Raw genomic sequence first — 14347 nt, forward strand, 5'->3', positions numbered from 1 at the left:
TAGGATGCAAAACTCACCTTGATCAATAACACTACCAGATGCAGCGAAGAAGGCGAGGACGTGTGAGACGAAGTGACGTTTGTTCGTATGTAGCTAGACATCGTCTGGACGTGAGTAGTCGGGCGCTCGATACTATTATCTATACCGTTTAGACATGAATCGAAAATCATCATTCAGTTTCTCGTCCCAAGGAGGGACAGACCCGAGACCTAACAATAACTACAGGACGGTAAGTTTATGCATAGGAAGACAGAGGTGTTAAACATCATGCAAAAATATCATCACGATTTCATCCAAGAGGTGATACTGCTGGCAAAAGCTACAATGATACCATAAGATACACAAGGCTGTTAAATGAAAACAATATCGAGAACGACTCCATCCCTACGACCACTTTGATGGGATGGGCACATCCCGTCTGAATCCTCCATTAATTGATATACACACTGTCGCGGACCACGGTAGGAGGGTAGTAGGAGGGGTGCTCCAGAGCCCTTTCAGATAACTGGAACTTGTCCGTTTCGGATGTTCGGATAGATCTGTCCTGCGAAACATTAAGATTGACCTGTAGCTCTGGGAGATAGGTACGAGGAGGTCGGTTGTGCGAAGTGTGTGGGCTTTCATCCGACCCCATATATTGACGCGCGTTCAGTAGAGCCATATAGGAGTTCACGTATACTGAGCGCATCGAATAAGCTTTCTGCATGCGATACGAAGCTGACAAAGCGTACATTTCGACAGCAGAAACTCGATTCCGAGGTAGACGAAGTTGTTTGGCATTACTGTGTCCTGCAGGAGGTAATAAGTCACATGATATCGTAAGTGATATGGAGGACACTCACCGTAATGATACACGCTATCGAGCACACACTTTAGAGAATTGGGAATCAGAGGCAGGCTGGTGAAAGAAACGATGCGAGACGCGTACCTCGTTAAGCATCCTGTATTTATAGTGTATCTCACGAGCGTCCGAAGCGTCATATCCGTTCTACGAGACTACATGTCAGTCAGAGAGAAAACATCAGGAAAAGCCATACTTAGTGAACCCCGTCTTCGAAGTGATAAGGAGGTAACACAATGAAGAAGCAATGAGGAAGTCAATTAGTGTGGTCATGCCTAAAACTAGGTAGAGGGACCACCGAACGCTCTCCAGGTCCGAAAAATAATGGCACTTGAATCTAGATTAATGTGCTTGGTGAGAAAAGCAATAGCTGCAGCGAGAGTTTGACTTACACGAGCCAGAGCAGAACTGGAAAGGAATAGGGGTCAGCAACAAATCTACAAAAATTTGCACGTTATTCACCGATGCCAACACCTGCGGGACACAGATGCGTTATCGTCAATAGAAATCTTCACAACATTATCTATATACTTGCCTAAGCTACTGACGACGAGTACCATCTTATGATTTTCTCAGACTGACAAAAGAAGAGCTATGGCACAAGCACTTACATTGAGCATTGGCAAAATTCGGGTTCTTCCTTTGCCAACTAAGACGATCAGGTCAGTTCATCAGTGTGATCGTGGCCTTGGCGGATGCATACTTATCCATATCCGCTGCACATACAGACTGTGCGGAAGTATATCAGCAAAGAAAATCTACTGGCCGAGGTGATACTCACATGTGTACGCTAAACACAATAAGTACCTGAGAAGCCATGAAATGAGGCATATCACGTGGTAGCTCGCTTGTTCTAACTTACGTCGAGGAGTACTAGCGCCTGCGGGTGGTGAGATCAGAAAGGAACAGTGAGTCCAGATCATTGCGCACCTTAAAGCTCCACACCATCTCAAGAAGTACCGACGGATTTGCGTAGTTGATGATCAGATAATAATATATCAGGTGATTAACCATAGCGACATGCGAGGCATCGAGAAGCCTAGCAAGTGCGATTACCGAGTCAACAGGAGCACCAGTAACAAGCCCTAGAAGCGCTTACCAGAGCAAGCATACCTTAAACCGTTGCGTTAGTTCAATGGGGGTCCGTCTTTCATTCTAGTACACAGGAACTTACCGTAAGTTTGTAGAACGTGACTCCCGAATGCCTGTGTGCCTGGAAGTAAAGAAATGCTTGGACATTACTCAAACCAAAAAAACTATCGAGATCAGTTAGTAAGGAACCATCGACATATTGAATATCAGACTGACATTGAACCAATAGTAGCGCCGATATAAAGGGCACCGAAGGTATTGTTCAGATCGAGTTGCGCCATGTTAAATGTCGCTAGAATCGATATCTCCCGAGCGAGAGCTATAAGGCGGTCTGCAACGTGGGGTTTGTAGTACTTTGATCTGAGAGTGATGCCGTCCATCGAGATGCTAACCTTCATATAGGGTATACAATGCACAGCCCTTGATAAGACCCATACAACAAAGACGCATGGGAACCGAATGGGAACAGCTTCTATGATGCCTAGGTATGCGGCAGTGATCTGAAACAACCTGAAATAACCTGGCGTAATGAAACGGCGCATTGCGGTTTTGGTTATGAACTGGCGTGACATAAATGCGTCTACGTACATAGCTTAACATGCGATCGTCCCGACCGCAGCGTCAACATCAGTGATCGCGAACAACAATTTTCGAATTACGAAAGCCGTTACTAAGGTCAGAGCAACTTGAAGGATGGGTCAATAATGACAGCACTTCGCTGAGGAAATTGCCATAGTACTTGCCTCGAAGGAGCTGTCAACAGTGTGTACAAGATCCGGGAGACTTGCAATATGCACACATGATGAGTAGGTTCCAGATTCCAACATCATGCATCATGTGTGACGGAGATGCGCTGCGGCTGGGACGTCCCTCGACGTGTTCCAGAAAGTTACAGCGGCCTCATCGGAGATGATCCTATGAACAGGTAATTGTACTACTAGTAAGGATATCTCATATCAGCACTAGTGAAGTTCATCACTGGAACTACATAAGCACCCGCTGAGCGCCATCATATGCCAAGTTAACAAGTTGATAGAAGGAACGATGACGGGCTTTCTTCAACAGTTGTTGATTTGACATCGTAGTAGGAAATCCACCGGTGCTGCCCGGCCGATAGCGCAGCGGGCCAGCGGCAATGAGGGTCAGACTTAGGTAGTTCGGACAGTCCCCTCCTTGTCTGTACATGAATGACTGTCTTCCTTCTATCAAGGTATGTATATGACTACGGGAGACTAGCTTACATGGTAGGATGATGTTCGTCCCAAGGGCCAAGAAGGGACAGATCAAGAACACTGATAACTTGCTCATAACTCCACGAGTACACTGCCTTGGCCCGGTAAGCATAGGCAGAGGGCAAAGTCTAAATGCCGTAAACATCGTGTAAAAATGCCATCACGATGTCATCCAAGAGGATATTGCTGGCAAAAGCTACAACTTGGTACTAACGACGTATATAAGATACACTAGACTGCGAAATAAAAACAATAATCTACCACGTCATATCATTCCCAACAGACTTCAAGTTTCAAGGTGAGTCAGGATCATCACCCCCAGCAGCAAAGTCATCCAATTTTTTTTGAGAGCATCCTTCACTTCTCTTATGAGCTCGTCATGATCCCAGTCAGTAGGATGTCTCCAGATGCATCCGAGCACTGTTGTGCGGAGCTGTTCGAGGACCTGGACAGAGAGCTGCGTGTTTTTGGAACGCAGGTCGTACTGAAGCGTCGAAAGCAGATGTTCATCGACATGGAAGTCTGGCCACAAGATCCTGTAGGGGTAATGCATTAAAACAGCTAAGTATCAGTAGGTGGTGATGCATGGGGGATGCTAAGTGTGGGCTGCATTACCTTCTCACCCAAACTGGCAGTGTAATCACCTCCTCATGTTAGGCCTCTCCACACTATTCCCACACATTACATTTCCGCATTTTTCAATCACACAGTGTGGGAATTACCCCACAACACCCAAAACATCACCTAATATGGTATACCCCACAATTTCAATTATTCCCACACCCTCCCCACCTCACTGCAGCTTCACCACCACATCACAATAGCTCCCCTGTATATATATGTAGTAGCTTGGTATATATATGTATAATACAATAGGGGAGCTCACAATAGGTCACTTCTGCTTCTGCTTTTGCTTCTGCTTCTGCTGACACGTGAGGGACAAGGGTTAGTGGTGTGTTATGTAAGCACTTAACTCCCTCACCATACTACACATGCCTTGCAGCTCGCTACATCAGCAATACTTAGAATCCTATATCTTTTTCATGATCATTCAAGCACTCTTTCGACCTGCACAGACACTCAAAGACCTTTCATGAGAGCTTACTATAGATATAAATTGCATATCAGCCATACAACAAGCTCGCTACCTGAATTCTCACCCTCCGGTCCTTAAATCCGGCAGTCTACACCTTGCATGGGAATGGGCACAGAGTCCAGCTGACCACCACTGCTTTGTCAATATGTTGCGAGTCTCTCCGGAGGTATTTCAAGCTATTCTAGGATTAATTGAGGACCACCCAGTCTTTCATAACAACTCAAACCAAGCCCAGGAGTCAGTGGAGGTTCAGTTAGGTGTGACACTGTACCGGATGGGGCGGTACGGAAACAGTGCTTCACTAGAAGACATAGCCTGGACTGCAGGGTGTTGGAGTCAGTCGAAACGAGAGAGTCGGAGGAGAATGGACCGGAGAGATGAAAGTGAAACCATATGAGTGCAACGTCCAGGTATGATGAGGTGATGCGTTGACGTCAGCCGAGGCTCGTCAATATTGAGATGTCTATTCCTACATTACGCTAATTTACTTATCTATGCTAACCGTACTATAAAGAACGAGTCGCGTCGACCGAACATCTCAGATCTTTCCTAGAGTCTGAGATGTATGTTTTATTCATTTCTACGCTAAACTATAGAGCTAACATACCATAGATACATTTGTCTTTCCAGCTCCCTCTTCGTTGCAGCCGCTCGATTAATCTCTTTAGGTTATGAGCCCTGTCACGGCCATGGACTCCGCGCTCCCCAGCACCAACTCCCCAATGTTCAACGTCCCAAAGCTAGCCGAAGACGCCAGCAACTGGATCACCTACAAGGAACGTATGTTGACAGCCATTGGTGCGAGAGGCATGATGCGCTATGTCGATGGCCATGAAACAAAACATACCCCATTCAAGATCGATCCAACAACAAGCATTGTTACGAAGCCTGACGGCTCGGCAGCTATGCAAACGGAGATCAGTGATTTGGAAAAGGCAACAGATGAATTTTTTCAGAAAGACTCACTCGTCAGACAGCAGATATTTAGTACGATCACCAATCGACTATTACTGTGCGTCCAGAAGCTCGAGAGTGCCTCGTTAATCTGGGATGAAATCTGCGATATCCATGAAGGCAAGACCGAGCTAGTGCAGATAGATCTGCATCGCCGTCTGCAGGATATGAGATGCGACGAGAACGGAGACATTAAGACTCACTTCGGTGAATTACTCCGATTACAAGAATTGCTGGCTGGAATGGGCGCGGACATCGAGGACCGCGACTTTTATGCGATTGCACTAGGTTCCCTTCCTGAATCCTATCAATGCAGCAGCGAAGATTGCCCAGAAACCTCTTACCCCTAATGAGCTCATCAGTGTAGTCACTGAAGAGTATGAACATCGTCAACTCACTGACCGTTGCAGTGGCAAGAAGGGTGGAAACTCTGCCTTGATGGCAAAGACACCCGGCAGCAAAGGTCAAAAGTCGAACGGGACGACCCAGACCAATCCTGACATAACGTGCTATAACTGCGATCGTAAGGATCATTATAAGAGCGATTGCTGGAGACCAGGAGGAGGTAAAGAGGGGCAAGGACCCAATCAGCGGCAGAAGAAGGGAGGGCACCCACCAAAGGCAGGTGCTAACGTGGCAGCATCTGACGCCACTCCAGCAGAGAACTATGCGTTCACTACAAGTGACCTAGCGAATATCGCAAATCAGCTGAACATCCCTGTTGAGCGCCGGGGCGCTATCATCGACTCAGGGGCTACCTCGCATTTTTGCCCAGACCACACCAAGTTCCTTAACTATGTCAAGATAGATGCCCAGGAGGTACATACCGCTGACGGATCAACCATTAGCGCCATAGGGAAAGGTGACGTCAAGCTGGACTTACCGAATGGAAAGGAGCGCACTACTGTGACGCTCAAGGACGCGCTATTCACACCAAAAATGGCATTCACTCTCATTTCCACTAATCGGATCACAGCTGGCGGCCTAGCCATGTATTTCGAGGACAAGATGTGTAAAATCTTGTCCCCTGGCCCCAAGCGCAGTGTTATCGCGACGATCCCCCAGGTAGACGGCCTATACGCGGTCATGGGGAAGAATCAGCACCATGCGCATGTTGCGCGTTCAAAACGTACCGTTAACAAACTCCACCGCATCCTTGGACATGTCTCACACACAGCTGTGTTAGAGGCGGTTAGAAAGGGCCTGGTAGAAGGTGTTGAGCTAGACTCCACCTCCAAGCCGGATTTTTGCGATACCTGTGCTAAAGCAAAGGCAACGCGTAAGCCCTTCCCCAAGGAATCAGAGAATCGCGCGAAGATGTATGGTGAGGTCGTCCATACGGACTTATGGGGCCCAGCTCGAACTGAGAGTCTAGGAGGAAGCTTGTACTATATGACATTCACTGACGATTATAGTCGCGAGACTAGGGTCAATTTCCTTGCTCATAAGAGCGAGGCGCTAGAGTCGTTCAAGCACTACGAAGCCTGGCTTTCACGCCAGCGCAACGGTATGCGAATCAAGATCTTGCGCTCGGACCACGGAGGCGAGTACCTTAGTCATGAGTTTGACAAGCATCTGCGAGAGGAAGGGATTGAGCGCCAGCTGACGGTTCATGATTCGCCCCAGCAGAACGGAGTAGCCGAACGGCTCAACCGCACGCTGGTGGAGCACGCTAGAGCGATGTTGCTCACCCAGGACATGCCAAAGTTCCTCTGGAGCGAAGCTGTTAATTATGCAACATGGTTAAAAAATTGCTTACCATCTCACACAATCCCTGACCATACTCCCTTCAATCTCGTCAATGGTCGACGTCCGTCACTCGAGCAGGCCCATGAGTTCGGTTGCCCAGTGTATGTGCACGTTCTCAATGGAGGCAAGCTCGAAGCTAGGGCTGATGAAGCTGTGTTTGTCGGAGTCGATGGCGAAAGCAAGGGCTATCGGATCTACTGGCCTGGTAAGAGACACGTATCTGTAGAGCAAAACATTAGTTTCAGCCCGATCGCGGTAACTGTGGCAGTTGACATACCGGACGAGGGGGAGTCCAACCCACCAGCAGCCCCATCAGCACCAGCACCTAGTGACAGTATCGTCCAGAACGCTCTGCCCCAGCCACCCTCTACACCGACCAAAGCGCCCAAGCAGCTCGATACCCCGCCCGCACCCAGAGTAACACAGACCCGACCACCGCCTGGCTATTATAGCGCACTCAACCAGGGGGAGAGCACCTCCTTAGTTTTCCATCCTGCAGATGCAGACCTCGTAGACGAGCAACTACTCACCTATCAGTACGCGGCAGCCGCTGTGCAACCCAAGCCTACCCTGCAGCAAGCTTTAAATGGCCCAGATGGAGTTGAGTGGTAGGAAGCGGTTGATTATGAGATCAGTCAGTTGGAGAAACTTGGCACATGGGAAGTTGTTGACGCACCGCCACGAGCTAACATAATCCCTTGCCACTTTGTCCTAGCTACTAAGCGCGGCCCTGATGGGCAGAAGCTCAAACTTCGCGCTAGGCTGGTCACGAACGGCCAACGTCAGCAATATGGAGTGGATTACTTCGATACGTTCGCACCTACCTCCAACATGAGTACGATCTGCACCGTCCTGACGATCACAGCTCAGCGAGATTGGGAGATCCATCAGGTGGATATTAAAAGTGCTTACTTGTACACTGACGTCCAGGAGGAGATTTATATGTGCGCACCGCCAGGATACTTGAAGCAGGGAGAAGAGAGGAAGGTACTTAAGTTGAAGAGAAGTCTGCCAGGGTTGAAGCAGGCTGGTTTCGAATGGGCAGAAGAATTAGCGGGCGTATTCGCGAAGTTAGCGTTCAAACGCTCACAGGTTGACCAAGCCATATACTTCAAGCGCACCCCGACTGAGCACATGGTCGTCACGGTATCCGTAGACGACATGGCTGTCACGGTATCCATAGACGACATGGCCGTCACCGCGAATCACATCTCCCACATCCAGCGATTCAAGGCGCAGCTATGCGACCACTTCGAAATATCGGACCTTGGTGAGCTCAACTGGCTCTTGGGACTTAAAGTCCAGTGGGACCGCGAGGCGCGCACCGTCACCCTCTCGCAATGAGCCTATACGGACACCATCCTTGAACGCTTCAGACTTACCGAGGCGAAAGCAGCTACCACTCCAATGGACCCAGGCGCCACCTTCTCTACTGACCAGTCTGCTAGCACGCACACTGAGTATGAAGGGATGCGCTATGTGCCTTACCAGCGCGCTATAGGCTCGCTGATGTATGCAGCCACGAGCACCTGCCCAGATATCAGCTTCTCTGTTGCAACCTTATCCCAGTTTATGCGCAACCCGGGACCGCTTCATTGGGAGGCGGCCAAACACGTCCTGCGGTACCTCAAAGGTACTGCAGATCATGGTATCACCCTAGGCATGAGTGAAGGAGGACTGGAGGCGTATGTTGATGCAGATTGGGCATTGCAACCGCACAGACATTCAATGTCAGGGTATGTCGTCATGTTAAATGGGGGACCTGTTGCATGGAGCGCACGAAAACAACCATTGATCACGCTATCGACCGCGGAGGCTGAGTATATCGCCCTTACCACAGTCGCATGTGAGATCCTCTACTTACAGTTGCTGATTGGCGAACTTTATGGTCCCGTCGAACTTCCTACCCCCATCTATTGTGATAACCAAGCAGCTATAGCCCTAGCGTCCAACAGCAAATTCCACTCCCGCACCAAGCACATCGAGCTCCGTTATCACTTTGTTCGCGGTCACGTCAAAGACAGCACCTTCAAGCTGCTGTATTGTCCTACAGACGACAATGTCACGGATGCGTTCACCAAACCACTTCCACGACCTCACCTCCAGAAGCTACGTGCATTGATGAGCCTGGAAGATTGCGCTTGAGGGGGAGTGTTGGAGTCAGTCGAAACGAGAGAGTCAGAGGAGAACGGACCGGAGAGATGAAAGTGAAACCATATGAGTGCAACATCCAGGTATGATGAGGCGACGCATTGACGTCGGCTGAGGCTCGTCAATATTGAGATGTCTATTCCTACATTACGCTAATTTACTTATCTATGCTAACCATACTATAAAGAATGAGTCGCGTCGACCGAACATCTCAGATCTTTCCTAGAGTCTGAGATGTATGTTTTATTCATTTCTACGCTAAACTATAGAGCTAACATACCATAGATACATTTGTCTTTCCAGGTACTATACTCGTACAACGAGATCTTTCCTAGAGTCTGAGATATACATTTGTCTTTCCAGCTCCCTCTTCGTTGCAGCTGCTCGATTAATCTCTTTACAGGGTGCTCTGAAGGTGCTGTTGAGAAGTACACTGAGCGTTGCTTCCACAACAATTCAAGTTTGCTCTTGACACAGTCACCGGCTGCCATCAGATCAATCTCGTAGCACTCTGGTAGCACAATAGCACCAATCTGTTTATAAATGCTGGCCTTTGTCTCGCCAGATGTGTTCTGATGGCTCTGTGAATCAGTACTAGTGACTCAGATATCCGTGCTCACCTCATGTTGATCTTTTTTACCAAACAAGACCTTGTAATTTGCCTTTGTGCTGATTTCCGCGATGAGTTTCCACACACGCAAGTGCTCATTCTCGTTCCAGTGGATGCCGGGTAGATTCTGTGTCTTCTTCAATTTAGCCATGTGAGAGTATAAAGTAGAGTACAATGTGTGTTACAGGGACCCTCAGACCCCTATCGTCTCCGCCAAACATCGCTGTCACAACCGCGTCACAACACATGACAGATGACATCACCGGCATGTGACTAAACTGCAGAGCACAGCATGACAGCTGTTGGAGCAAGACAGCTCTGGAACCGACCTAGACCGGGATCAATTGAAGCCGCGCACTTCTCCCTTATCGCCTCTACCGATACACTGGTACTGACTATCGTTTATCCTATCACTTATCATGACAGATAGCGTTATCTGACTTGGACACCTACCGCTGTGATGGTACCATACCCTGGACCCTTACCATTGAACCGGTACTCTTATCTCTGAGTCCTTATGACTCACATAGACGATTACCTAGTTGGGATACTTTCTGGCTACCCAAGCCTACCCTGAACCCAAAGGATGATACCTATATATACCCCAGTAGTTAGACCATGTATTTCTCTAACTTGATCTTCACTTGTGATATACAACTCTAGCTTCTATCATTGAAACTTCAGTCAGTCATTCTGAATGGACAGCCTCCATTCAGTCTTCCATCGTCCGGTGCTCCATGAAGTGGACACGGGATCGACCCTATCAAGTGCACTGTTGGAAAGCCGGGCTTTCCCGTAACAATGTGACTTAGCACACTCCAAGTGTGATGGCCAGAAATGGTATATTCAATTTAGTTTTTATTTATTTTGCTGTATATGTGAAAATATCGATTTATCATGGATGCAGAAGCAGAAGCGACCTACTGTGAGCTCCCCTAATATAATAGACCGCTTTTTTTTGTTTATTTGTATGCCTGCTCCTGCTCCAGGGGCCATTCAAAATAGGGTAGGGTACAAAACACTTTCGCATTTTTGCCCCTTTGATAGGTAAGTGTTCCAGGGCATTCAGAACATGTTTAGGAGCATACATGAAGAGATTACCATCTTTATTTGACCCCCTGAAGCGCCCTACATCAATAGGTACAGTATATGCATGGAAAAATACAAAATAGGTTCGCATTTTTTTGTTTCTAGCTATATAAACTTGAAAATATTGTCCCCAGCATCTATTTAACAGTAGGAACAATGTATAAGGAGCTCAGAACCATAGGACAAGATCTTGTTGTGTAGTGCATCCCCCCTCTCCTGGTGGTTTACCCCCTGTGAAATTTTTTCCTGTAGGACCGGACCTCAATTGAGGTAGGGGGTATATTTATATGTATATCTGGAGTAGATATATCATATAGCTAGCCCAGGACACACACAGGATCCTTCTACAATAACAAAAACATAGAAAATCGCACTTTTGACATTTTTGATGTTTTTCACCCCCTCACTCTTGCACAAATGATCCAACCTGTTCATATATCATTTCTATAGCATATATACTTCCTTTGTATGACCAGGATAAGCTCAAAATAGGCTGGAGGGTTGGGATAGTGTATATACTTGCTATTTCTACTGATAAGGGGCCCATACCTTCAAAGCATCGAATTTTAATAATCAGAAACCTGGAGTACATTTCAAACATATTCAGTATCATATATGTAAATTTATAGAACAATATAACAAGAATTGAGTGCTGAGGAAGTGAAATAGATAAGAAATTGAGTGTGGGAAGCTTCAAAGACCCAAATATCGAAAATGGCCAGTTGAGCAGTGGTAGGATTTTACTGATGGGTCAACTCATATTTACACTACATCCCTTTCACCCACGATCTATTCTCAGGGCAGTAGGTAGTATAGGTTTCTTAGGTAGTTTACTATCTATCCTACATATTTTTAATGAAATCTTCAACCTGTATCATATGTAAATGTGACTTTGTGTGAAAAGAGTTGAGCAGTGGTGGAACACCGTCACAGTAGATGGCAAACACTAACAGGCAATTGGACAGAGATAATGTGGATGAGCTTATGGGATTCGGTGGTACAGTAAGAGATAAGATACAGGTACATCAGTGATGAGTTATATATAATGAATCAACATCAGCAGCCAAACACAGACAAATGAGGTGTGGTGTCCAATCAGCGTAAGCGCATGCTTACACCCTTCCCCACTATCCTTCAGAATGTCCCTTCTCCCAAGTGTCTAGAGCCTCACAGTTCTCCAAGTCCCTCTGCGGCAGCCACTCGTCATCTTCCTCACCATAGCCAACCCAATGCACCAGGTACCTCTTCCCCCTTCCGATCTTCCTTTTGTTGATGATCTTGTCAATGAAGTTCTCTAGCTGTTCGTCCTCAGTTACCACAGGTCCAGGACGCGGATGTTCGCGTGCAGGGAAAAGAGTGGGGTTGTTTGCGTGGTACGGGCATAGTTGGCTGATGTGGAAGGTTGGGAAAATGTTTGGGGAGTTTGGTAGGTCGAGAGTGTATGTTGAGCTTTCTGGGTGTGCATCCAGGATAACGTATAGACCATCGTATCTAGGCATGAACTTTGCAACTCTTTTGTCTCCCTTCTGCATATATTCTTATCAATGATGTTTTGTGGTGAGCATGACATGATTGCCGACCTGTAATGTGAGTGATGACACATGACTCTTGTTGACATTCACAGCTTGAGCTGCCTTTGCAGTGAGTAGATTGTCTTGTACTTCCATGACATCATGTTTGAGTTGTGACAGCAGGGTGCAGGCACTTTGTTCTGCAGGTTCCTCAGAGACGGTGGCATTTGGAATTAATGGTGGTAACATACGAGGGGATTGTCCCAAGTGCAGCTGAAAAGGCAAGAAGCCAGTACTTGCATTCACCATATTCATGATGTGAAAATGTACACGGGGGAGCGCACAAACCCAACCCTTGTGATTCCAGTTGACATGGTAATGAAGACTTTGATTGACAGTCTTGTTGGTTCGTTTGCTTGTGCCGTCCATTTCAGGATGGTATGAGGACGACAATTTAAGCTTAACATCAGTCAGTTTGTGTAGTGCACACCAGAATTTTGACAAGAAGAGCTTATCGTGGTCCAATACAATCTCTTGTGGCAGGCCATTCTTGCAGTACCAATGGTCAAAAAACAAGCCAGTGAAGTGTTCTGCAGATATGTTATCTCTGCAAGGCACTAGATGGATGTCAGAATTCTGTCTGTCTGTCATGGAGATGAGCATATTGTAACCACTGTCTTCGGGCAGTGGCCCAATGAAATTGATAGCCACTGAGTCACCATGAGCATCCGGGACTGGCAGGGGATGCAGTGGTCCTGCCATTGCCGTCGTCTTTGACTTATTTTGCATGCACTCTGTGCATGATGGGATGTAGGAGTTGATCAGATCACATCGCATGTTCAGCCAATAGTAGGATCCTCGCAGTAGAGCATAAGACTTGTCTGTGCCAAAATGACCCACGGCATTGTGAGCTGTGTTGAAGAGGGGTTCCCGAAGGTCGTCTACCTGTGGAATCACTAAACAGTCTGCAATATAGAAGAGCCCTCGTTTGTCACGGGACAAGCCAGGTAAGGATTCTAGTAGACCATTCAGCTTACTACACCAGGGGTCAGCAGCGTACCCTTTGATAATGTGGTCCAACAGGTCTCCATCAGATTGGATTGCAAGTAGAGTGGTGCACAGGTCAGATACTGATGCAGTGTCTGTTCGTCGCGAGAGAGCGTCAGCAGCTGCATTATCTTCACCCTTAATGTAGTGGATGGCTATATCGCACTGCGACATGTATTCTGCCCAACGTGCCTGATGGTGAGAGAGGTCACATTGTGTGTTGAAATTCTGAAGTGTCCAATGATCAGTGTACACGTCAACATGCGCACCTAACAGATCCAACCACCATTTCTTCAAGGCTCGTATGATGGCCAAGAGTTCCTTCTTGTGTACTGGGTAGTTAAGCTCTGCGCTGCACAGCTGCATTGAATCAAAGGTGACCAGTCGAGCAGACTCTCAAGTCTGACCCCAGGATAGCATGGAACCCATTGCATAGTCAGAAGCGTCACAAGTAAGGAAGATCTTGTTGTCTCCTGGATGATCATGATTGATTGTCATGAGACATTGTGGGCTGACAACTAAGTTCTTGATAGCTTGGAAGGCTCCTGTATGTGTTTTGGTCCATTCCGGGAATTGCAACTCTGCTGTCTTTGTCGTAAGCACAGTAAGGATATGAGTGTGTTTAGCAACATCCGGTAGATGGTCTGAAAGATACCAAATGATACCCAAGAAGGCACATACATCAGTCACCTTGCGGGATTGTGGCCAGTCTAAGATTCTAGCAACCTTTGAGCTATTGACCTCAATACCGTGAGCAGAGATGTGGTGACCCAAGAAATCAATTTCAGTGTTGAAAAGTGATGTCTTCTTAGGTGAGCAATACAATTGCACTGCATGTAAGGCCAGCAGAACTTGGCACACATTTGCTTCGTGTTCCTCAAGTGTTTGCAACCAAATGATGATGTCATCAAGGTACACATGACAGATCTTACCAATCAAATGATGTAGTGCTGTTGTCATGTGACGTTGATGTAC

At 47.2% G+C, this 14347-nt stretch overlaps 3 protein-coding genes across 3 annotated transcripts; 1 reads left to right on the forward strand and 2 right to left on the reverse strand.

Annotated features, from left to right (window-relative positions):
* Positions 1–346: 346 nt before the first annotated feature.
* Positions 347–2749, reverse strand: EDB91DRAFT_364163 (uncharacterized protein). The gene is made up of 19 exons (XM_041327008.1): positions 2677–2749; positions 2522–2618; positions 2326–2453; positions 2150–2264; positions 2016–2097; positions 1941–1954; positions 1772–1880; positions 1704–1721; positions 1623–1648; positions 1545–1570; positions 1453–1490; positions 1377–1401; positions 1304–1315; positions 1234–1249; positions 1038–1178; positions 929–988; positions 843–870; positions 732–789; positions 347–678 (listed from the first exon to the last, which is right to left on the reverse strand). Coding segments are annotated over exons 2-19 (1146 nt in total). The 5' UTR covers positions 2524–2618; positions 2677–2749; the 3' UTR covers positions 347–430.
* A 2183-nt stretch (positions 2750–4932) lies between these two features.
* Positions 4933–5283, forward strand: EDB91DRAFT_1012951 (uncharacterized protein; the record flags this gene model as incomplete). Its single annotated transcript, XM_041312448.1, has 1 exon — positions 4933–5283. A coding segment is annotated over one exon (351 nt), but the record flags the coding sequence as incomplete, so codon positions are not given.
* Positions 5284–9564: 4281 nt separating this feature from the next.
* On the reverse strand, positions 9565–9849 carry EDB91DRAFT_1039299 (uncharacterized protein; the record flags this gene model as incomplete). The annotated part of the gene is made up of 2 exons (XM_041312858.1): positions 9565–9687; positions 9736–9849. Coding segments are annotated over 2 exons (237 nt in total), but the record flags the coding sequence as incomplete, so codon positions are not given.
* Positions 9850–14347: the final 4498 nt, after the last annotated feature.

The sequence above is a fragment of the Suillus paluster genome, assembly GCF_016628075.1.
Source record: "Suillus paluster strain FC165 chromosome Unknown EDB91scaffold_26, whole genome shotgun sequence".
NCBI classification, from domain to species: Eukaryota; Fungi; Basidiomycota; class Agaricomycetes; order Boletales; family Suillaceae; genus Suillus; species Suillus paluster.

Bases quoted from the DNA above. Each gene is read 5' to 3' on its own strand.
- EDB91DRAFT_364163 (XM_041327008.1), bottom strand. The intron at 1,571-1,622 runs GTGAGTATCACC...ACTTCCGCACAG, and splicing joins ATTGTGTTTAGCGTACACAT to TCTGTATGTGCAGCGGATAT. The intron at 989-1,037 runs GTATGGCTTTTC...GTAGTCTCGTAG, and splicing joins TCGAAGACGGGGTTCACTAA to AACGGATATGACGCTTCGGA.